Below are 24823 nucleotides of genomic sequence, written 5' to 3' on the forward strand. Positions count from 1 at the left end.
TAATTATGTGGCCCATTTTATATTTCATTCTCTTTTTTTGTATAATGCTCTGATAGGCTGCACATTAAACAAAAGTGGGACATGTAAAATATGGAAATGGTTAGGAGGGATCCCTACATGTAGCCACCCGACTGTCAACATATGTATCCATTCTCCTCATGGCAACTAAGAAGCATACAGTCCGATGATCTTTCAGATGATTCTGTATACAAATTTCAGACACAGCACTTGCCATTCACAAATTATTTCAGCAAATATAATTTGGCAAATTACATAATAGCATAGGGTGTTGAAAGAGACTGACAGACATATTCCAAGCTCTCATTTGCAAAAAATGTCCGTTATTACAAACTCAAAACTAATGGCAGCTTCTTAGCTGTTTTCACCTTTGTTAAATTCCTTTTCATTAATATTACTAACATAGAAAATATGTTGTGTGTAACTGATCCATAAAAGTGGTTCATAAAGAGCTTGTAGGGAACAGGGTCCAGCATACTGATGTTATTGAAACTGATCCCAAGGGAGTGAATGGCATAGGAAGGAAGATCTAGTGTATAGGCATAGGGTATTCCCTCAGTTCAGCTCACCACAACCTTTTTCTCTAATATCATCAGTGTACGGTTGGATTTTCACGAACATCAAGATCCTGTTTCATTAGGCCAATGGAAGAAGTTTTTTGCAGTGCTCAGTTTGTAATGTCTGTATAGTGCTATTTTCTTTTGGACTGCCCTTATTACCTTCAAACAAACAAACAAAAAAAAAGTTCCTATTACCAAGAAATTATTATAATTTGTAAATAATTTAATAATATATACCAGGGCAGTATTTAATGATATTGTTGCCATAAAAAAGGGTATACTAGCCTGATACCTTGACCTCTATAATTAACTGTTATCAAATGTTCTTGTCATCACAAGTCATATATGCATATATCATATATGTGTCTACCAGGATCTTGATGTTTACATTATTGTTCATAAGTAAGTTTTGGCATCAAGGATGGGTATCCTCATGAATAGAATATCATGGTCATTCATAGAAACACGTGAAAAACTTGGAATTCATGGGAGTAGTAAAAGTCTGTGACATCTCAAGTAATGGATGTCTTTCTCCTTTGATTTTGCGGTGCCCTTGTCATTAAGCCACGAATTTTGAAAAATCAACCGCTTTGGTGCGAATCGCCATAACTCCCTTATTTATGGGGCTACAGAAAAGTTATTGGTATCAAATGACGGAAAAATGCTAGGGCTATATTTTATATTCAGCAATGGGGCTCAAAAACCAACTCGAAATGGTCGAAAATTGAATAAATTAGCAAAAAAATGAAAAAAAATTTTTTTTTTGAGTTCCCAACCTTGAGACCCACCCATTTTTTGAGAATTTCAAAAAAACTAATTTGACAAATGATTTAGCCCTGCCAATGTGCTTTCCAAAATGGTGCAAAACGTTTCCCTACTCCCAGTAGTTTTTTCGCTAGAGCTCGAAACATAAATCTTGTCGAGAGCGATTTTGACGAACTCCAGGCATTTTGCCGTTTTTGTCTAGTGTGGCCTTGCTATTGCCTCTAGAAGGCTGTAATTTGCCATGTAGCCCCTCTTGGCAATGTAGTTTGACCAACTCGAAAGATGTTTTGATAGCTCCATTCTAAGTTTGTCGTCGAGCTGTCACAAAATAGCCTGTTTTGTGGCCCTTTTGCTGCAATTTGGACACGTTTTAGTTTTTTGCTTATAACTTTTTTATTTATGTAATGTTTTCCAATTTTTCTTCTGATTTTTAATCTATATTAAAAGAGCTTTCATTTGCCACCAAGCACGCCTTCTTAGCTTTAGTAATTTTCGCTCGAGCTCCACCGGAAGTCGCAATAAACATTCGCCGAATCTGACTCCACAAAAATTAATATATCTGCATAAAAATTCATATATGGACACTTCAATATGTTGACTATCTTGTATTAAAACCGTTTTAAGATATCTATATAAAAAGTTACTATTTTTATATAATCATTTCACTATATAAATTACCCTATATTAAGTGTCTCATTATACATTTCTTAATTTTTTATTTTTAGTATTCAACCATATTTCTTCCAATTTATGAATAATACATTTAATTTGCATATATATATATATATATATATATATATATATATATATATATATATATATATATATATATATAGATATATATATATATATATATATATATATATATATATATATATATATATATATATATATATATATATATATATATATATATATATATATATATATATATATATATATATATATATCCCTTGCATTTTTCCGTCGTTTGATACCAATAACTTTTCTGTAGCCCCAGAAATAAAGGAGTTGCAATTCGCACCAAAACAGTTGATTTTTCAAAATTTGCGGCTTTATGACAAGGCTGGGGCAAGTGTCCGTTCCATATGTATAGGTTTCACTGTAAAAGCTGATGAGATCTAAATATAATTTTTGAATAGTTTTAGTAAATCACACAGAAAGTTAAAGTCTCAAGTTCTTTGTTTCAGTGATAGATGGAAAAGTAATACACCAGCCTACAGTTATGTTAGCTAGTAATTGTGAGAGAATTTCAATAATACGAATACTCTCAACCAAATGGTAAGGATGAGGCAGATAGAGGATAGAGATTTGTGAATTGAAGAGAAAAAGATTTTAATTTGAGTTGTGAGAATTGTGAGAAGAAGTAAGGGGAAATGGAGAGAAATATGAAAATTGCAGGAATGCAGGGTGTTGACATGGATGGGAATGTTGGCATCACAGCCATCCTCTTGGCAAGGATTGCCTATTTAATGATATTTGATATATAATATTCATATATGGTAATGAAATAACAATGCATTTTTAATACTTTTATTAGTCAACAGTATATATAATGTAGTATAATATTTTTGGAAAATTAATTTTTATGCCCATTGTGGTCAAGAAATTTATAATTCCAGTGGATATGGTATTGTAGTGTGTATTATTAATGTTCTTCCATCTGGTTTTGAGATTACAATATGTATAGTCAGTTCCATGAGAGATGGAGGGGATTTTCCTTCAGGGGTGGACTCGCGGACTTGGCGTCATTACTTGAGTGATGGTGTTTGCGCCGCTCATTGGCTGTTTTTTTACTAGATCTAAGCTGTGGCATTTTCTGTTGCCATGACATAGCCTGCTATCTCTCGCTCTCTTTTAAAATCAACACTATTGGTATATAAATGTAATTATTCTTATAATCGCTCTTCCTTATGGCTATTTATTAGTTTATTACCCACAAATATTAGAAACACATTTCAGGAATAATGATAGGACGATGAAAGAAATGAGAAGGTGCTTGCCTTAGGCCAATGTTTGTTATGACTCCGTAACATCACTACACGTATGACTAAGCCAGGCCTAAAAATATACCAAGAAATCTTACAGTAAATGATGTGTTAATTAGACTGTAGCCAAGCACTTTGTTGTAGTAAAAAAAGTATAGCTTCAGTCGCTGGACATTGTCCGTTTACGTGCAGTTCTGACTTAGTTCTGTTATGAATGTCATTTCAGGTTGATTTATAGTAGTTCAAAAGGCACGTACTTATCAATAAAGATATTATTGCATTAGTTTTTATCCGTGCAATCTGTTACCTTATAACTCACAAAGGGTTTTGGTAAAGTCAATTTTATGTGCATCAGAACAAGTTAAGAATTGGCCAATGAGCGCGCAGTACCATCACCCATGCAATGATACCATGTCCGCGAGTCCACCTCTGAAGGAAAATCTCCGCCAGCTCCTGTGGAACCGACTATAGTATCCTTTGAAAAAAAATGTTTCTCAAATAGGACTCAATGTTATTCATAAAATTATTTATTTTTCCAAGTAGTTTTAGAATTTCACATTTATTCATTATTATTAGATATTGTTAGTTATGTCTGAGAATGAGGTGAATAAATGATCAAGTTGTAAAAGATGAAAGTTCTAAAAACTGATTAATCTTTTACCATAACTCAGTAACATGCCTTCTATATTTTTGGTTTGTGCTTTTGTAAAAGCTTGGAGTGATGTACTATTCCTAATAAAGCTATTGTGTTAATAAGTACAAAGTTTTATTTTCATTCCTTGTCACTTATATTAGATAATGCTTTAATGAAACCTTGTGATGTACAAAGGTTTGTGAACTTTGAAATTGAGCCAAAACTATTACTCTCCACACTTCTGTATCGTGAAGGCAATCTTTTACACGCTTGGTCATGTTATTCACCTCTAATTCTTCCACTGCTAGACTGTATATGTTCTGCTTTGTTTTCTGTCTGTGAGGCTGTGCTGGGAATATTTTGGTAAAGGCATTTTATATTTTCCAGCTCTAGAAAATCATTTAAAGTTTTTACTTGCACCAATGTTAATTTTACAAAATAATCTTGCATGCTAATATAGTTTGTGTGTAATCACGGTTTGGGTGCATGATTATTTTGAATGTATGATATTGTGAAACTACAAAACAGAAGGTACCTAAGCTTAACCATTTAGTGGATGATGGTGCAATAAAAGTTTGGCACTCTGAATTCCATAAGCTGGAATAGTTGGACTGGAAACTATAATTTGAATAAAAAGTTCAGACTTCTGAAGGCAGGAAACTACAATCTAAAAATAAGAATTGTCTACATGCAGAAGCTGTACAAATTTCTTGAGCAAAGGACTTTTGTTGCACTATTTGTAGGGCCAAGAACTGTGTTATGGCATTTTCTAGAGATCTTTTAAAAAAATAGTAGTCATTCACTGTTCATTAACTCTTCCTGTACCTTTACTAATGGGTCAGTAGATTAGCATGAAGTGAAATATAATGTGACATATGCTTCTGCTTGGTCAAGCTTAAGACTTTTTTTTTTTTTTTTTTCTAATTAGAGGCATGTTTATTTCATATTGCTAATGCATTTTCTTTCCCTTGTCTACCTGAAACTTATCTTTGTATCCTAGCTCCTAAAACTAACCCTGAAATGTGGAGTGATAGGTTGCATGATAAACTGTAGGAAACGTGTTATCTGAGCACTTGTGTTGGTAAAGTTAGTGACTGTGGTAAGCCTTTGATGGGCACTACTGTTCATAAGAACAGCCACTACTCATCAACATGTAAAGGGTAACCATTCCATGTATCTCCATTCTGTCAGATTGTGTCACATTTTGAAGATAATTTTTTGAGCTACTCCACATTCAATGATTGAAGGTGCTATACATTGCATTACTCATGCAGTACGGTATGGGAATATGAGGCATCTAGTGCTCAAGGGGTGAACAAGCCAATTACCTTGTTTTGAGCTACAGGCCATCAGTCAAGCATAATGAAAAACACACATAGCAGTATCATCATACATCAATAAAAAGCTTTCAGCTAGACAAATTCGATGGAATCAGTGTTTGTGTGAAATTGTGTTATTAAAAAACAAAAAACAAAAAAAAAACACGGAGTGTTTTTTTATTTTATTAATGCATGTTTATTTTCCAATTTAATCCAAGCTCGGAAAATTAAGAAAACATGATGTAACTAACATCCAGTTTAAATTTCAAAACAAAATTTCCATATTTAGGTGTTTTATGAAGTTTACTAGTGCTCTTCGCCCTTAGAGCCCTGATGCTGCCCATTTCATACACTCTGCAGACAGGCAAAAACACTCTACCCTCACCACCCTTCTACTTTGCCATAGAGACCAATTTCCCATATTCACGTTCATAGAGGGTTGCACAGTGCTTCCATCTAACGGAAACAGGCGAAAACTCAAAATCCCCCATGTTGGCGTGTTCGCCCCTCGAGCTCTAGATGTCTCATGTTAGATAGTGGCCTTCAACATAAAGTTGATGTCCTAAATTTAACACTTTTTAGCAATACAGTCATACCCTGCCCTATGTCATTGATTGGCTCCAAAAGCTCTGACATAATCAGTGCTATGGATGTTGAGGGCCATTTCAATGCAAATGGCTTCCAACCTGTTTACTAAGCCTTGAAGAAGCTCTGCTTCAAGCTTCTGTCTTCAGAGCAGCTGTTGGCACAGAGAGTTGGCTACCAGTTATGTGGAGGTCCCCATGGCTCTGGCACCAAAAATGTAAACTGCAAAATCCAGAAGGGTGAGGATTGCTGGTTCCTGGTTCCAGAGATGTGAGCCTTGGTACTGGATTTGGTATAGCAATGCTGGTGGTGTGGCATAGGAGGTTGATGACATCCTTGTTAGTATTTGTTGGAGAATCCTTCAGAACTGTAGGGTTTTCTTGAGTATTGAGCTCTTTGCAATCGAGCACAGACTTCTTATTTCAAAACTGAGGATATGCAATAGGTCCAAAAAAATTTCAAGATACAACCCTCTGGTGTTCCATCTTGAGAAACTAAGGGACCAGGCATGTGCTCAGGAGTATGCAGTGGCAGTCTCAAACCAAAACAGTTTCAAGTGCTCAGTATTCTGAAGAACCCTGGAGAGTTGTGGAATACTTTTAAATGTGAAACTCTTAAAGCTGCTGAGGAGTGCATTTGTAGTGCGGCGACGGCCTGATGAACGAGCCTTCCATAACCCACTTAGCCAGTGGGGTACCTCTTTGGCCGACTCGGTAAGGAGTGGCTCTCCCGTCACGCTGGTCGCGGGTTCAATCCCAGGCAGCCGGGGAATACCCTCACTTTGTCTTGATTAATTTCTCGTGTTATTTCGATACACGCAGAGGCCGTGTTGAGAAATAGGAAGGATAGAAAATAAGCTCATCGGGGCATTACACATTGGAGTGCATCCAAGGTCTAGGAGTGGAGTTGCCTTGAGGGAGACACTGGAGAATACAAAGGAGAGTCATGCTGCCAGGCTGGCTTGGTATTTAGAGCAATACAGGATTCTGTCACCCTTCTGAGCAGGGATAAGATGTGTGGCAGAGGTCTCGTTGAGGATGTCAAGGGTTGTCTAAATACAAACGACCTTAGACCTGCCTTGCAAGCTCTGGAGAAGCTCTGTTCCAAATCCACATCTCAGACAAGTCCAAATGGCTGAAGGGCAGACAGTATGAGATGCAGATGGGTACTGGGCCACTTGGGCCAAGTACTTTGGGCAGGTGTACATGGCAGAACTCCCCAAGCAGACAGCTCCCTCTGGCCAGGTTGCAGATGGCAGCTGCTGATCCACCAATAGGTGAAACTTCACCCTCTGTGACAGAGGTGAGAGAGGCTGGAAAGGCAGCTGGGATCTGTGTAATATCAGTGCAGAGATGCTTAAGGCCAGAGATAAAGTCATGATTAATAGGTTGCATGCAGTGCTGTCTGCAGTGTGGCAGTTCAGTGCCATTCCTCTTAACTGGAAAAAAGGGGCTGGCTGTGCCTATCTGGAAATGGATAGGGAACCGACATGACTGCAGCAATTACTAAAGTATTACACTGCTCATTGGGGTGGGCAAAGTGCTTGCTCATCTGCTGCTGATGTGAATTCTATTTCATCTGTTAAAGTTTCAGAGACCTGAGCAATCTGGGTTCACGCCCAGTCGGTCAACAATTGACTGGATCCTTGTGCACTTTGGTGTTCTTGTGGAACACTAATTTGATTTTCAACAGGGGCTACTTGCAACCTATGTCATTCATCTAGAGACTTGCTGCATGGCACATTTCTATCTATTCATGCATGTGCTGAGGACATTGGTTGGAGTCGCCAAAAGTTTCAGATACCTTGGTAGTGTAGTGTATAACAATGGCGGGTCTTACCAAGAAGTCACTCGTCTGATGGTCCATGGTGTTTTGGACTCGCTCAACTCAAGTACATGTATAAGGCATTTATATTTATGCAGCCAGAGAAAGATTTGAATTAAGTTCCTTGTGCTCTCTGTCCTACTGTATGGCTGTGAGATTTGGAGACTGATTAGTGTCTTGAAAAGGCTTGTAGATGCCTTTGGTACCAAGTGCCTTCGCAGGATCATGGAGTATTGCTGGAATGACTGTGTCAAACCAGCGACTACTTGATGAAATGGAATCGAGGCCTGTTACCAGTTTATTGCGTGAGTGCCAACTCCAGCTATATTGGCATGTCACACGCTTCTTGGACGTTGATCCTGCTTGTAGGGTTGTGATGCACTGAATCAAATGCCTATCTTGAGATTGACATGGGGTCCAGGCATCCTTTATGAAAACTTGTTTCAGCGTTCCACCTGTATGTGAAGCGCTAGGACACTGTCGGTTGTCAATTTACCTGGGGTTAACCCAGACTGCTCAGGTCACTGCAGCTTTAGTAGGTGGTTGCAAATCTGTATTAGCAGTAGATGGGCGAGCACCTTGCCTGGCACCCTGAGCATTGTAATACCAAGGTAGTTGTTGCAGTCCTGGTGGTCCCCTTTACCTTTCTAGATAGGGACAACCAGCCCCCTCCCCCACTCAGGAGGAATGGTACCAGATTGCCTTACAGCAGTCAAAACTGCCATATGGCAGTCCGGTACCATTCCTCCTGACTGGAAGAGGGGGTTAGTCGTCCCTATCTGAAACAGGAAAGGGGACCAACAGGACTGCAACAACTACCGTGGTATTGCACTGCTCTGTGTGCCAGGCAAGGTGCTTGCCCATCTATTGCTGATGTGAATTTGCAGCCAGCTGCTGAGGCTGCAGAGACCCAAACAGTCTGGGTTCATGCCTGGTAAGTCAACAACTGACCGTACCCTAGCGCTTTGTGTACTGGTGGAATGCCAACAAGTTTCGACAGGGGATGTTTGCAGCCTATGTCGATCTCAAGGTGTTTAACTCAGTGCATTGTGAGGCACTCTGAGATCTTCTGTGACTCTGTGGGATTCTTGCAAGGACTGTGGGCTTGCTGACTGGCCTGAATTCTGAGACTGAGAATGCTGTGAAGTGTGGGGGGGGCTTGTCCAGGTAATAGTCGTTTGCGTAGAATCATGGGATATTGCTGGAATGACTTTGTGTCAAATCGGCGACTACTTTGAGAGACTGATTCGACATATATTACCTGCATAGTCCATCAACGCCAACTCTGGCATGTGGCACGTTATCCAGAAGCTGACCCTGCTCAGTGGGTTGTCTCTGTAAGAGACAGTCCTGAGTGGAGGAGGCCAAGGGGATGCCCACGGAGTTCGTGGATTGAGCAAGTCCATAGATCTGGCCAGGAGGTACTCAGGATGGGAAAGGGGTCTGCATGGAGACTATAAGTAGCCCTGAGGGACCCCTGGACTTGGCGTCGTAGGGTGGGTGAGGCAACACACCCCCCAACGCCCCCAGCATATGCTCAAGTCGATTGATTGATTGACTGATTGAGTCAAGACCACATGCAACTCGGGGATCATGGCCTCATCTCCAGCTTTTATCATTTCCACACTTATGTTACCAATGCCCAGCAGCCTTTTTCCCCCCTAACTTTTGCCACGGCCTCTCTGACCTCGTCAAGAGGGGGTGAATTTTCGTCAATGGGTGGATCAGCATTCACTACCTGCAACCCAACAGCTGGAAGCTGCCTTCTCAGAAGGTCCTTCATGTACAACTGCTTAAAGTACTCAGCCCAACAAGGCCTCTTCCCATTCATGTTCTACGCAAGGCAACCACCTACTGTTTGGATAATGCACTTGAGAGGAAGGCTCAGAATGGAGCTTCTTCAGGGCTTGGTAAACAGGTATATCCCCCACTACTGATTTCTCCATTGCTGGGTCTCCTCATTTCAGAGAGCCCCCCCTTGTCCACACTCATTTCCCGAGTTCAGCTGATAGATGGGGTAGTCGCTGATCCTCGGAATGTGCTTGAGAGAGTTATGAAAGGAAGATCATTTCATACTGCTGAAACTGGAGAATGTATTGGTTGCAAGGATATTCCACAAATTTCTTCTTCATAAGAAGGACTGAGGGCTCCATGGATAAGTGCTTGGCCAAGGCCTTGACTTGAATCATGGTAGTGAGGACGCTAGCTTGTGCTTCAGTATGGCTTCTTGGTTGGAGGCACAGTCACTCGACCTGAAAAATTATTCATATTAATTGATAGTTTTTTTTATACATAATTCAAAAAGTATGTCCCCATAGATGCTAGTTTAATATAGATAACCTAAGATAATAAATAACGTATGTTGCCTGACATTTATGTACTAATTTGGTTTAAGGAATATTCTGTTAATAATTTAACTAAAACATAGGTATTTTTAAACTTAGTAAATATTCATCAGTCTTATTATTACTAAACTGCAGACTATTTGAAATTGATAAAAAAATTATGAACATTTTTTTTATAACTATGAACATTTTTTTTCAAATTTAAAAAATCAGCATACACTGAATTTTTCCGTTACAGATGGAGTAAAGTGTTGGGGCACAGTTTGCTACGGAAAGAATTTAGGAAAGAAACAAGACAGTGCAGGAGTTAATGTAATGAAGGGGAATTACTGGATGAAAATGAATCCAGAAAGTGTGCTAAAAATCTCCAACTTGAGAAGATTATCAGTCTCTATTAACTGGCTTTTAGGAAAGAAGGGAAAGTATGGAAGTACCTATGGATGCACCCAGTAATAACATTTTCTGTCATTAATTTCCTTTACCAACACAGTAATCAAGTTATTTTCCATTTTTTACAGTGAAGGTGGGGAATGAAATGGCCTCTTTCACAGATTTTCATGATGTTTATGACTTTACCTTACCACAGTTTCTAAGCTTCATGTGAATCTCTTGCAGTCCCATGGTAGACAGGATGGAAGTGGATGACTCTCGGTGTAACGGTGGACGACGCTCATGTCAGACCGTGGTGCGGGAGAATCTTTACCAGAATGGCTGGCATGACCCCCTGGCAACTCCACACACTGTTGTTAACCCAGGACGCACCATAACAATGTCTCTGAAAAGACTATTACGTGAACACGAGGAACTTTACGAGTTATAGCACTATCATGTTCAATGTACACTAGGTTAATAATGTATACACAAATGTGAGTTTAACAACATATACGTATGAGAAAAATTATATTTCTTTCACAGTTGATTCGAGGGGTAAATTATGTTTCCTTTATTTGAGATAGAAATATTTGTTTTGGTTTGAAGCTGTTCATCATTTGAACCTTACTGTTAAAAGTGTTGTATATTAATGAACATTTATTTCACAAATTATCCAGTTTTCAGCACTCCCAGTACTGTTCATGTCTTTCATGTATTATATGAAGCACTTTTGTTGCTTTCTGACAGTATTGTTGAAGTACAGAATTATGAAAACCCTTTTGTTATGACTGTAAGTAGAAGAATGCAACATGAGGTATGGAGGTGTTGTATATTTGCCTTGTATTTATTCTTGATTACTTTAAGTAGATTAAAATTTCTTGAAATTTTTTATTCTGTTCTTGTTATCTCTTTGAAAGCAAATTTTAATGAAACATTATTGCATATCTCAAAGAATTATCATGAGTTGGGTTGGTGATTACTCGACATGCCTAAGAATCTGTCATGATATTGTATAGTATGTATGTATAGTGTATATGGGACTGTAACATGTATTTATCATTTGTATTGTAAGTGAATGAAATGTTTCTTCAAGCATGAGTAAATGTTTGACCTTTATTTTTGTTGCCACATTCCATTAGGTATATATATTTTTGAAAATGTCATATGAGGTCATGTGCAGTATAGCTATTTTTATAGAAGCTCTAAAATTGTACCTGTACATTGAGCCTCGGACATAATTTGCAATGTAATTTTAAAGGGGTGTTACAATGCACAACTATGGATGCTATTTAATGTTCATTTAATGGGGGACTTTCAAAGCTGCTGCTATGTAGAGGGCAGCACTTTACACTTATTGGTCCCTCTGTCTGGGGGTAGCTATGTAATGCCAGACAGAGGGACTGATAAATATAATTCTTTCCTATACATTGAAACAGCACTGAAAGTCACCCATTTCTTTAACATAGGCTGTGTTATTATTATTTTTTTTTTTTTACAGTGGCTCTCTCTGTTTATTTGGTAGTTACTCTGTACATATAGTCTTAAATACTGAAAACAATTAGTCAAGTTGACACATCATGTTTATAATTACCTTCATAGAAATTCATATTTATTGAAGTTATTAGAAAGTCTTGCCATATTTAGTTAGGTATGTTATTTATATACATTGTATTATGCTGTGAGAAACAACATATCCTATTATCTTCCGTTCTTTCAGTCTTCTTAACAATTACATATATTGGTCTGTGTTCCAGTGTTTTGGAGACCTTCATTTTTTAAAATTACCATATATACTCGTGTAAAAGTAAAATTGCTTGAAAAAAAGGAAAAAAACAAAACAAGGTTAAGTTCAGAAGGATGACTGCGTTAGAAAACAAGCTGACTCATATCAGTAAAGAAGATATCAAATTACCAGGTGGTTTTAAGCATCAATATTTAAGTCACACCATTCTAATACATAATACTCTGGTTCCAGTATGCTCAAATCTGTCACACTTATATTATAGTTTAAATGTCATAGTAAAAAGCCATTGTGCATGCTCCTGGCTTGTGTCAAGTCCCACAATACAATTCATGTCTTCCTTGCTGGATGCTTTGTAGCTGTCCTTTTTGTGGTTTGTTGCTAATGCATTCAGTCCAATCGTTCGTTATTTCATTGCAACTTTGTGCGCAAATCTTAACAAAGATAAATTACAATTTAATAAATATAATTTTTCTTATAAAGCCAGTGACTGATGATGTGAAAAGGACTGTATGTTGATTTTTGAAGTTATGTGAGCAGTTACGTACATCTCATATTCTGGCCTTTAAACATTCCCTCACAAAGCTAGTAGACAGTTTAGGAAATATTGCTGTATTTGAGCTACATCATCTTCCTTTTTATGGAAGACAAAGCACTTATATTTATTAAAGTAGAAAAGTTATTCTTCAATGGAGAAAGCTACCTACTAACCCTCATAATCCAGATTAAGATGATCCATCCAACCAGATTCTTACTTCCAACTTGCTGCTGGGCTCTCAAGTTCTGGCTTGGGCATGTAAGTTGTGTTTGGTGTTGCAAATAACCAGTGTTACCCTTTGAAACCAGGGATTGAGTTTTATATGAAATATAAGAAACCCTTTTACACATGACAATAAATAATCTTTAATTTTTACTCCTTAAAAGTAAGCTAAATTTTTCCATGAACTCTACTATTACATGAGTATATAAATGGTGAATATTTTTTTCATTAGCAGTGGTTTACATTCATACTTTTAATTTGTGTTAATGGTAACAAGAATCATATGTGTGTCTTTCATTGATGCTTTTAATGAATTATAATATACCGTTTTATTATGATTATTTATATCAGAATATCACCTGTTAATGTGGTAAAAGTCAATTAATGATGTTGGTATGGCCACAGAACAACATACCTGATCTGAACATTTTAATGATCGTATTGTTTGTTTTTTCTGTTCAAGTGGAAATTAATGAAATGGGCGATGCAGACATTGTATTTTTTTTTTTAACATTTTTAGTCTGAAATTTAGACTGACTTTGGTTGAGTATTTTAAAGTGAAGGGACAGAGTATGATGGAAATCAAATAGTTGTTATGAGTGTGTTTCTGTGCAAATAAGTCAGAAGAAAGGATAAGATGTATTATAGTTACATTAAGTTGTGAGTGGCAGTGTCAAATTTTAGTGAAATCATTTGCTTATTCAGGGAAGAGAAGCTCATTTGCTTATTCAGGGAAGAGAAGCTCATTTACTAATTCAGGGAAGAGACAAGTGTTGTGGCGAGTGAGTGTAGCAGTGGAAGGCAGAGGAAAGTTGTTGATGAAGGGAGGGATGTGCCTTTCTAAACTTGGGTTAGAAAGGGTACAGGAAAATGGGAATGTGCATGAAAGAAGAATGGATTGAATGTAAAAAGCATTTAGTTATGTATGTATGAGCAGTCATACATGCCCCAGCAAATACAAAAAGAGGAAAGAATGAGAGAATTCTTATAGCTGAATGAAAGTGTGATGAGGTTTGGTAAATAGAGATAGCTTTGATGGTGTACATGAATGCTTAAGTGGATTTTGGGTGTTTATAAAATAACTTGTAAGTGGGAAGTGCTTGGATGATATGAAACCAGTTAATGTGTAAGAGGCATATCTGTGGTAAGGTAGGCTATTTCAAACAATTGGATTTTAAATGTAGCTCAGGATATTGACAAGTAAGTGATGGGTAGCATAAGGAGAGAGGTTTGACTGATTACCCTGCGGTGGACAAGGTTGCAAGGTAACGTGATGAATGTTAAGGTGATGCGAGGCATGTATATTGAAGATAGCTAAAAATACCTTTATACCAAAATAATCCAAATAAGTGTTGTTTAAGATAAAAAAGTAAGATATGAGAGATCAGAGTTTGAAAGAAAATCATGAGTAACTGATGACCAGGTTGTAGAATATAAAAAAAAGCAACGTTGAAGATGCCTCTAGAACTGGAAATATATTACCAAATCAGTGCATAAGTAGTGAAAATGAAAGGAAGGGGAATGTGTATGAAGGAGGTCAGATTATAGAAACCAAGCAGGATGAGTAGAATGGATGGAATGAGTAATGAAAGTGTGTATGAGTGTTTTGGAATGTGTCACAGGGGTGAAGGGAAGAAGTGTGGAGTGGTTGATGAAGTGAAGCAACAGACTTTAAAATGGTATGGTCACATAGAGCGAATGGAGGAGAGTAAGATGACCAGGAGGGTGTATGTGAGTGAGATAGAGGGAGGGAATGTTAGAGAATGACCTCCAGTGAAATGGAGGGATAGGGTGCAGGAGTACATTAGGGAGAGGGGTGTAAGATCCTTGAGAAACTTTGAGCAGGCAAGGAGGGAGTGTATGAATAGAGAAAGATGGAAACTCTTCTTCCGTGGTCATCCCCTGGTGGGAGCTCCTAGGAGCAAGCGTCGATGAGATGCTGATGACGATGGTGATTCATTTGTGTCTGTAGAAGATTGTTACTGAGCAATCGGAAATGGAAAGGAAAGATAATTCACTGTAAAGAGGTTGTAAAGCAAAATATTTTAGAGTCAGACAGTAAAAAAATGAAAACATTTGTTGGAATTTGATTGAGACAACTGCATAAGGTTGTGATGGGTAATTTAGAAAAAAAAAGGATAAGAGAAAAGACCCGATGTATAATAAATAAAGAGTACCTTGAAATATTGTTGAACTTTAATTTACCCAAGTTTCATTTCATTTTGGATGATCAGATACATGCTTCCACGCCTCAGCTTTGTTCACCCCATGATGAGTCTTCGCTGCTCCATCTTTAGCAGCCCAGCCATTATGCAGAACCTTTTCTTACGTCATAGATCTCTTTCTCTACCATCAGCATTCACATCTCTCACTCAACTCATCTCACTACCCCCATCCAACCTTTCTAAGTGTCCTAATCACCTCACCCAACCCATCCTCACTGCTAAACTGATATGCCTGTCAAGTCCACTACTATCTGTTTGAAACCCACCAGGCCGATCCGTCACATCTACTTGACCATCCTCATCTCTGCATGCTCTAACCTGCTGATATCCTCTTCTTTCACTGCCCAAGTTTCACTACAATGATGCATTACATTTACGATGAAAAGATGAGAGACCCATTAGTATTAGTAGAGGTAAAAGATCCCTGATTTTTTCCATTCACTTCTAACCTTGGTAAATGATCTAGCATCTGCTCCACCTCTAGCACTAGTGGTGGGCGGGTAGGAGAGTACACAAACCATAAACAACATTATACTTTATACTCTACCAATATACCATTGTATAATCTATTTCAAGGTGAAAGTAATCGAAAAGTAAGTTAACACAAAAGTAAAGGAAATAATCGATTACTGAAAAATAGAGTATCGTCCATCACCATTTAGAACAAAATAATATCACCCAAATAAGAACACTCATCCACATGCTCAAAAGAATCCACATCAAGGCCTAATTAAGTAGCCTAGCTACTATAAAAAAATAGTTGCAGTTTCCCCTCATCTTTACAAATTGCAATATTCTGCAATCTACCTCTAAACTACTACACCTCTTGTGCACCCACATGCCCCGAGTAATGCACAGTATGTATAGAGTTATTCCCTATACATTTTCTATAAACTGCACATGACTACTTAACACGATACATACATATACCACTTACAGCCGGCGAAATCATCACTTCTATTTTATTCGCGTTCACTCTCAAGCCCTTCGATTCCATTGTTTCTCTCACCTTCCTTGGCATTTCCTCTTGGCAACACTCGCATAACAGAAACATCTTAACTGAAATCCTTAGTCATTCTCTTCTGGTGGCATGCGATTGCCCTGCAATAACACGGGTTCCGGTATCCTAAGGGATAGATAATTTATTAAAAAAAAGATGCATAACGCTAAGACTGCCATTACATTCAGTGATGCATAAACGGGCCACCGATGATTTCCGAAATTTCATGGAAAGTTTTGATCCCCAGGCAGGCGGGGAGAAGTATTAATTCGCTCTCCACAGCTTAACAGCAACATAAAAGGAAATATCTAAAATTGTATGCGGAAAATTTTATTGAAAAAAAGAAAACAAAACTCTCCTAAGATAATTTATCATGAAGATGGATTTTTTTCAAATGTGTGTGTGTGTGTGTGTGTGTGTGTGTGTGTCGCTTTCTCTGCCCTTTGGCGAAATAGGCATTGGTTTCACCTAAGAGTTAGCTTCCAAAATCACTCTACTTTAATGTATCCGTGTTTGTGAGTGTGTGTGTGTGTGTGTAATTCACTTCTTGGTCTGCTGTGGGTCTCTCACGAGACAGCCAGGCGTTCCCCTACGGAAGAGTACAGAGCTCATAGTACCGATCTTTGGGTAGGACTGAGACCACTCACACACAACACACCGCGACAACTAGGTCACAACTTCTTGCCTAATCACTGCTAGGTGAACAGGGGCTACACGTGAGAGAAGATAAATTCAACTTATCTTCACCCGGCCGGGAAATCGAACCCCGGTCCTTCTGGTTGTGAGGCAGACGCTCTATCCACTGAGCTACCGGGCCGTGTGTGTGTGTGTGTGTGTGTGTGTGTGTGTGTGTGTGTGTGTGTGTGTGTGTGTGTGTGTGTGTGTGTGTGTGTGTGTGTGTGTGTGTGTGTGTGTAAAATTCACCACGGTCTGATCACGTGTTGGACTCGTAATCGCCAGCAGGTACCCTCCCGACATGAGCAAGTGCTCTTTATCGTCGATTTCTGGGTACTGCCAGGACGTCACACACCACACACCCCATCCCTCTTGCTCAAGGGGGGTCAGTAACCACTCCTAGTCAACGGAAAGAATCCGGCCTGAGCGGGCTCGAACCGCCACCCTGTCAGACCGTGCCGCCTGGCAGCGCAGCGCTCCAACCAGTTGCGCCACAGTGTGTGTGTGTGTGTGTGTGTGTGTGTGTGTGTGTATTTACCTAGTTGCATTCACCTAGATGTAGTTTTACAGGGCCTGGGCTTACGCTCGTGTGGTCCCGTCTCCACATCTGTATTTGTCCAGCTTTTCCTTAAAGTTGTGCACACCTCTGTTTCTTTGGGGGAAGCTATATTTCTTAATGTCTCAAGCATCTTCCTTTTCTTAATTTTTTACTGTGTCCTCGTGTGTTGCTGGTGTTTCTTCCTTCTCTTATTAGTAGCTCCTCATTATCTACTTCTTTCATTTTGTTCCATAATTCATAAATTTGTATTAGGTCTCTCCTTCCTCTTCTTTGTTCCAATGTTGGCAAGTCCATTTTCTTTTAATCTTTCTTCATATGACAATCCTTCCAGTTCTGGAACCATTTTCGTTGCCATCCTTTGTATTTTCTAGTTTTTTTACGTGTTTCTTCTTATGGGAAGACCACACACTTTCTACATATTTCAATTTTGGTCTAATCATAGTGGTTGTTATCTTTTTCATCATATCCTTATTCATGTAGTGGAATGCTATTCCTATATTTCTCACCATTTTATACGTATCACCAAATATCCTCTTTACATTTTCTCAGGCTGTTGATTATCTTGTATTGTCACTCCCAGATCTCTCTCTTCTTGAACTTTTAATATTTTTTCATCTTCCATTCTGTATGTCCATTTTGGTCTCCCTTCAATCTTTCCCATTTCCATTACTAACCTTCTCGATTTCTTCAACTACATCTTTAATGTATACGATGAAAGTCAATCAGTAGACATTGTCTATTTGGACTTTCAGAAAGCATTTGACAAAGTCCCTCACAACCGCCTCCTTAGTAAATTGCAAGCTCACGGTATCACTGGTAATATTCATAAGTGGCTCAAAGACTGGCTTACCGACCGTAAAAGAGTTGTTATGAATGGTATATCATCTGACTGGCGAGATGTCTAAAGCGGTGTTCCACAGGGGTCGGTGTTGGGACCTGTTCTGTTTTTAGTGAACGTAAATGACATTGACGAGGGGCTATCGTGTAAAACATCGAAATTTGCCGACGATACAAAAATAGCCAGCAGAGTCACTACGACAACGGATAAAGAACGCTTCCAAGCTGATCTCGAACGTTTAAGTAGTTGGGTACGAACATGGCAAATGGATTTCAATATTGAAAAGTGGAAGGTTATGCATATCGGAATCAACAACGATCGTATTCATTATCAAATTAACGGAGTGCGGCTTTCTGAAGCCAGCAAAGAAAAAGATCATGGAGTAATAATTTCGAACGATCTTAAACCGAGTCAACATTGCACAGTAGTAGTAAAAACTGCCAACAAACTGATCGGATTTATTGGTCGTCCATTTGAACACAAATCAGAAAAGTAATATTGACACTGTACAGTTCGTTAGTTCGCCCACATCTTGAGTATTGCGTTCTGTTTTGGTCTCCCTATTACAGAAAATATATAGATAAACTCGAGAGGGTGCAGCGTCGAACTACTGAAATGATCCCTAGACTGCGAAACAAACCGTACGAAGACAAACTTAAAGAACTGAACTTATTCAGCTTCTCAAAGCGCAGGCTAGGAGGTGACCTTATCGAAATGTTCAAAATTTTCAAGGGATTCGACAACGTTAATGTTCATGATTACTTTACAGTCTCTCAATCAAGCGTAACAAGAAACAAGGATACAAAATAACGAGGAAGCGTTCCAACTCAAATGAATCAAAACACTTCTTCTTCAACCGTGTCATCAATGTATGGAATGGTTTGCCTCAAAACGTCGTCGAAAGCGAAACTATTTGCACGTTCAAACACCGACCTGACAAATATTTAGAAGCTAACCCGAACATCCGCTATTTTGCTCCGGTCTAACAGAAAGCTAGTGTTAGCTTAGTTGTCGTGTATGATCTTCCTTCTGTCCATGTAAAATTCCATTGTAGTTTCTTTATACTACATGGTATTCTTCCTTTTCATGCCAGCCTCGGCCGGAGGGACTGGTGGGAGGGGAGGAGCCTTCGCCTTTGCTGTCGTGTCTCTGACTCGTAGATTAGAGTAGATGGTAGCAACAACAAACAGCCTAGTTAGGACCAAGAGGTCTGTTGCTGTTTGCTTTTCCTTTGTACTCCTTTGTACCTCTCTCTCTCTCTCTCTCTCTCTCTCTCTCTCTCTCTCTCTCTCTCTCTCTCTCTCTCTCTCTCTCTCTCTCTCTCTCTCTCTCTCTCTCTCTCTCTCTCTCTCGTCAAACCTCAAATTCTCACAGCAATGCATCGATGCAGCAATAAAGCGAACAGAATGTTGGGCTTCATTAAAAGAAACTTTGTATTCAAGAATAAAGATGTAATACTCCCGCTCTACAACAGTTTAGTCAGACCCCGCTTGGAATATGCGGTACAGTTTTGGTCCCCCCACCATGCAAAGGATATTGCTAAATTAGAAGGTGTTCAGCGTCGGGCAACGAAAATGATCCCTTCCTTGCGCAACAAATCCTACGAAGAAAGGCTTTCTACCCTTAACATGTTCTCTCTTGAGAAACGTCGCCTCCGAGGAAAACTGATCGAATGTTTTAAAATACTTAATGGTTTCACGAATGTAGACAGATCAACATTGTTTATGATCGATGACAGTCTGCGCACGAGGAACAATGGCGTAAAACTCAGATGTAGACAAGTAAATTCAGGCTGCACAAAATTTTTCTTCACCAACGTTGTAGTGCGAGAATGGAATAAGCTTCCACCATCAGTGGTCCAGTGTAACACGATTGACTCCTTTAAAAATAAGCTCGACCGTCACTTCCTTCAACTTAATATCAACTAGAGTAGAAGTGCAACGTTTTGGAGTCTTCTGATTAATGTAAAATCACTTAGGTTTAAAGACAGACCACCAAGTCTGGACCATGGGGTCTGTGTGGTCTGATTTTCTATGTAAATCTATGTAAATCTCTCTCTCTCTCTCTCTCTCTCTCTCTCTCTCTCTCTCTCTCTCTCTCTCTCTCTCTCTCTCTCTCTCTCTCTCTCTCTCTCTCTCTCTCTCTCTCTCTCCTAAAAACACGCACACGCACACACGCGCGCGTGAAGTAAAACAAATAAATAAATAAATAAATCCTATGCAGAGCCGCGATAGATTTACGGGGATAAACCGTTGGCAACCTATGGTAACAGGCCACGAGGTATATAAACCAGTTAGCACGTGCCCCCGCAGAACACTGCAATGCTTCACAAGGTGAGTGCACGCGTCCGGCCGCCGTCGCTCCAGACAGCCCCTCATCAGTGCGTCTGAACTGTTACCTCGAAGGGTTTGGACAAATCCGTCTCCTCTGATGGCTGTCCCTTGTCGCATGGATTGTGTCTTGTATAATGCACAACGAATTTTATTGGCAATGGTGCAATGTCAGCGCACGGGATAAGAAACTTGCACGGTTGCAGTGTGTTTACTGCAGCAGACCATCCTCTTTCAGAGGATAGGGAAAGGGGAATAACTATATATATATATATATATATATATATATATATATATATATATATATATATATATATATATATATATATATATATATATATATATATATATATATATATATATATATATATATATATATATATATATATATATATATATATATATATATATATATATATATATATATATATATATATATATATATATATATATATATATATATATATATATATATATATATATATATATATATATATATATATATATATATATATATATATATATATATATATATATATATATATATATATATATATATATATATATATATATATATATATATATATATATATATATATATATATATATATATATATATATATATATATATATACTTTTTCCTTAAGGGGCCTGGATGGTAGTCGGCCCCAGCCCGTCGTGGAGCAGGCAAGTGTTTTATAGTGGCGCCATTTTTTCTTGGCTCATGCTGCCCCCCAGAGCTTCCTCTTGATTCACTTGGACGGTTTCGTCTAGAGTTCGGGTTGATGGGCGGTCTCCAGGACAGTATGTGGGTAGTCTTAAGCCACTCGGTGGTGACTGAAAAATCCCAGGTGGTAGCGGCGGATTCGAACCCACATCATCCATCACACAGTGAATGCGGGGCCTCGCACGCTAACCACTCAGCCACCGACTACCCATATACTTATACCCATAATAACACACACACACACACACACACACACACCTCTTCTCTCTCTCTCTCTCTCTCTCTCTCTCTCTCTCTCTCTCTCTCTCTCTCTCTCTCTCTCTCTCTCTCTCTCTCTCTCTCTCTCTCTCCATTTCATCACTTTTTTTCGGTTTACAATATTATCTGAATGAAAAAAACAAACAATATAAGTTAGAAGGCTATCATCTTTTTCTGTACTCACTTTATTTCAAACCCAACGACATTAGTGGCAATTCAACTGTTTTTTTTTTTTTATATATTTTTCGAAGTACAAGAACCATGTTCGCCGCTTCACTAGAGGACGTGAAGCTGCTAATGTCGTCTGAGACTCACTCAGCCCTCCTGCCTGGTGCCCTGCAGCCATCCTCGCATACGTGCACATCAGAGAAGTTCACCCTTCCATCACATCTGCCCTGAGTGTTCGCTTTACCCCCTCATTCACACTTGCAACATTCCATTGTTCCACACTGGTCGACCCTTTTATGCGTTACTAATTTCTCGGCTGACAACATTACGCATTCACTTTTTATACATATGCACTAGTATCAAATCTCTGCCCTCTAATAACAGTCATCCGTTTCCCTTGAGTGGGGCCTCGCTGTTCCGTCCTCCTCACAGCCAATGGCAGCCTGGCAACAAGAACACATCGTTCAAACTTTGGTATTTTTGACAGAAATTACGTGGGTTCTGCTTCATCTGCTTAATTAAGATTTAAACAACGAAGGAAACGTTTGTGTCTGCGTCTTTTGCTTGAGTTTCCAACAGAATGGGAAGCATTTGTATTCTGCTTCTTGTGTGTAAGTTTCAAACAATGGGGGAAACTTTTGTGTTCTGCGTCTTGCACTTAGTTTCAAAGTGCAGGGGAATCTTATGTGTTCTGCTTCTGGTGTTTAAGTTTCAAACAGTGGGGAAAACTTTTAAATGTTCTGCTTTTTGTGCCTAAGTTACAAACAGCGGTGGAAACTTTTATGTGTTCTTCTTGTGCACAAGTTTCTAACAACGGGAGAAACTTGTAAGTTACTAATATGTGATGCTTGGTTACAATATCAAAGTAAGTCTTGTGCATAAGTTTCTAACAACGGGGAAAACTTGTAAGTTACTAATATGTGATGCTTGGTTACAATATCAAAGTAAGAAGTATCAGCTTGAGTCTTTGATGTACTGAAACTCTTCCTTTCTACAGGTGACGGCCGTGGCACTGGTGGTATTGGTGGCGGGGGTGGTGGTGGGCAGTGAAGCAGCGGGGTTCAGGAGGAACAAGAACCCTATCTTACCTCAGCATCCATACCACAGAGACCGAGCCCCAGCTTCTCCTAAAGGGCTACAAGACAGTAGTAAAATTATTGACACTGTTGTGAATGTGTTACCGGAACTCACTTCGGTCATCAAAAACGTGACGAAGGGGGCGAGCGAGAAGCAGATCAATAACTTAAAAAAAGTCACTCAGTACTTTGGACCCACCATGCACATCTTTTTTGAACTTATGTCTGGTAAAAGACTCTCTTGGGAGGAACGTAACATGATTGATCAAGTCGGGGGCCTGTCGAAAATAATTTCCTCGTCTCTCACACAATCCAACAAAGAGACAAATATCCCTCTGCCGGATTACACTGACCTTCTGGAGGACCCCGCCGCCACTGACGCTGGGGTTGACATTACTTTGGCAGCAGATGAGCCCCGAAGTGATTCCTTATTCATAGAAGTTTCTCAAGCCTCGGATCCCCTCAGAGACACAATCGAACCCATAGAACATGTACCTGCTTCTTTAACTTCTTCAAGAATAAGGACTGAGAGACCAGATGACGTTGGTGTTCGAACGTCTGGAATTCAAACGAGACCAAGAATGGCAAGGCCGAAGAAAACAACTTCCATCCCTCATTTTAACATTAAGAATCCATTTGGAACATTCACTGAGGACGAACAAACGAAGGAGGCAGAGCAAAGAACCTTGTCACCATTCAAGCAGCCGAGTTGGGAGACTCAACCTTTCCATTGTGTCGCCAAACCACACGCTGTCTCCTTCACCAAGGATGTCCAGACAGAGACAGGGAAGAGAACTCTGATTCCCCGGACGCAGGCAAGCCCCGTGAGTGTGAGACCATCCACCACAAATAGGCGGTACACTCCTTCACAACTTCTGAGGCGACAACTATTTGGACACATCCAGTCCACCACCTCTTCACCCCCCCGCAACTCAGACATCAGGTTCCCTCCCCTTCCAGTGGTCAGGACCCGCACTGGGCGCCGAGCAGTTGTTCGACGTCGACGGCTCATCACGACTGAGTGAAACACGCTTAAAATGGTAGACATAATAATTTTCTGATGAATAATTAATCTATCTATCTATTTATTCTTCAAGATTAGCGAACCTTATATTATGTCTGCAACGAGTAAGACGGATACAGCATATTGAATTGTCTCCCAGAAGAAAGCATGAATGAATAAAACTATTTTGCTTACAGGAACGATGATACCAGGAAAAAAAAAACGCCAATTCTACTCTCAGGTGACAACAGAGGGTCCAGGACCAACCCTGAACGATCCTTGACTGACCCGACTCTCCCTTTAACGAGAGAGAGAGAGAGAGAGAGAGAGAGAGAGAGAGAGAGAGAGAGAGAGAGAGAGAGAGAGAGAGAGAGAGAGAGAGAGAGAGAGAGAGAGAGAGAGAGAGAGAGAGAGAGAGAGAGTATTTTACTTATCTATGAATTTAATGTTCTGACAGCTATGTGAAGGATGCCTTATTTTGTGTAAAGACTATAACCTATGCAGTGTAGTGAATTAAGACTATAATCTAAGCGGTGTAGTGAATGCAGGAAACTACAATTATGTAATGTATCTATATATTGATATCGATTAATTAATTCATCAATCGATCTGTCTATTTTATTTACCTTTGTCTATTTAATAATTATTTATATAACGATGTATGTATATGATGTGTGTGTACATTTTAAAAGATTGATAGAGTAAAAGAAGAATATACAGAGCAGCTTTTCTTATCATATGTAAATTATGTAAAAAAAAACATGAATGAAAAAGGTGATAACTTCAGTAAAAAGAAAATCGTTCTTGTAATTTTTCGTGATATCTTTTCCTTTCCCCGCTCTTTTTCTTTATCATTATCATCATCATCAACGTCATCACCATCTTCATCTTTTTTGTGAGGATATGCAGGTAGTTTCATGAAGGCCTTATCTTTCTACTGCCTTTATCTCTGTACAAGTCCTGCCTGCGTTAGGTTTCACGGGGCGTCGGAAGCAATTGCCAGATTATCGTACTCTGCCTCTTAGGTTTGCCGATTTCCGACCCACAAACTGC

The 24823-nt window shown here is 39.1% G+C and overlaps 2 protein-coding genes and 1 long non-coding RNA gene across 4 annotated transcripts in view; 2 read left to right on the forward strand and 1 right to left on the reverse strand.

Moving 5' to 3' along the window:
* The window catches only part of LOC127006405 (lysM and putative peptidoglycan-binding domain-containing protein 2-like), a 35128-nt gene extending 20030 nt beyond the window's left edge, over positions 1-15098 (forward strand). Inside the window, exon 4 of the mRNA XM_050876361.1 lies at positions 10654-15098. Coding sequence (XP_050732318.1) covers positions 10654-10858 — 205 coding nt within the window. The 3' untranslated portion in view covers positions 10859-15098. The remainder of the gene's footprint in view (positions 1-10653) is intronic.
* LOC127006415 (uncharacterized) lies at positions 83-10767 on the reverse strand. Its single transcript, XR_007759567.1, has 2 exons — positions 10620-10767; positions 83-9945 (listed from the first exon to the last, which is right to left on the reverse strand). It is a non-coding gene; the product is annotated as an uncharacterized LOC127006415 (long non-coding RNA).
* A 5397-nt stretch (positions 15099-20495) lies between the features above and the next one.
* Positions 20496-24489, forward strand: LOC127006430 (uncharacterized). 2 transcript variants are annotated; one of them, XM_050876391.1, is made up of 3 exons: positions 20496-20541; positions 22689-23807; positions 23968-24489. In XM_050876391.1, exons 1-2 carry the CDS (start codon positions 20530-20532, stop codon positions 23790-23792), a joined length of 1116 nt encoding a protein of 371 aa, XP_050732348.1. In that variant the 5' UTR covers positions 20496-20529; the 3' UTR covers positions 23793-23807; positions 23968-24489. The 2 variants fall into 2 exon arrangements, with proteins under 2 accessions (XP_050732348.1, XP_050732340.1); XM_050876383.1 differs by having other exon boundaries at positions 22689-24489.
* The last annotated feature ends 334 nt before the right edge of the window (positions 24490-24823 follow it).

The sequence above is a fragment of the Eriocheir sinensis genome, chromosome 3 (genome assembly GCF_024679095.1).
Source record: "Eriocheir sinensis breed Jianghai 21 chromosome 3, ASM2467909v1, whole genome shotgun sequence".
NCBI classification, from domain to species: domain Eukaryota; kingdom Metazoa; phylum Arthropoda; class Malacostraca; order Decapoda; family Varunidae; genus Eriocheir; species Eriocheir sinensis.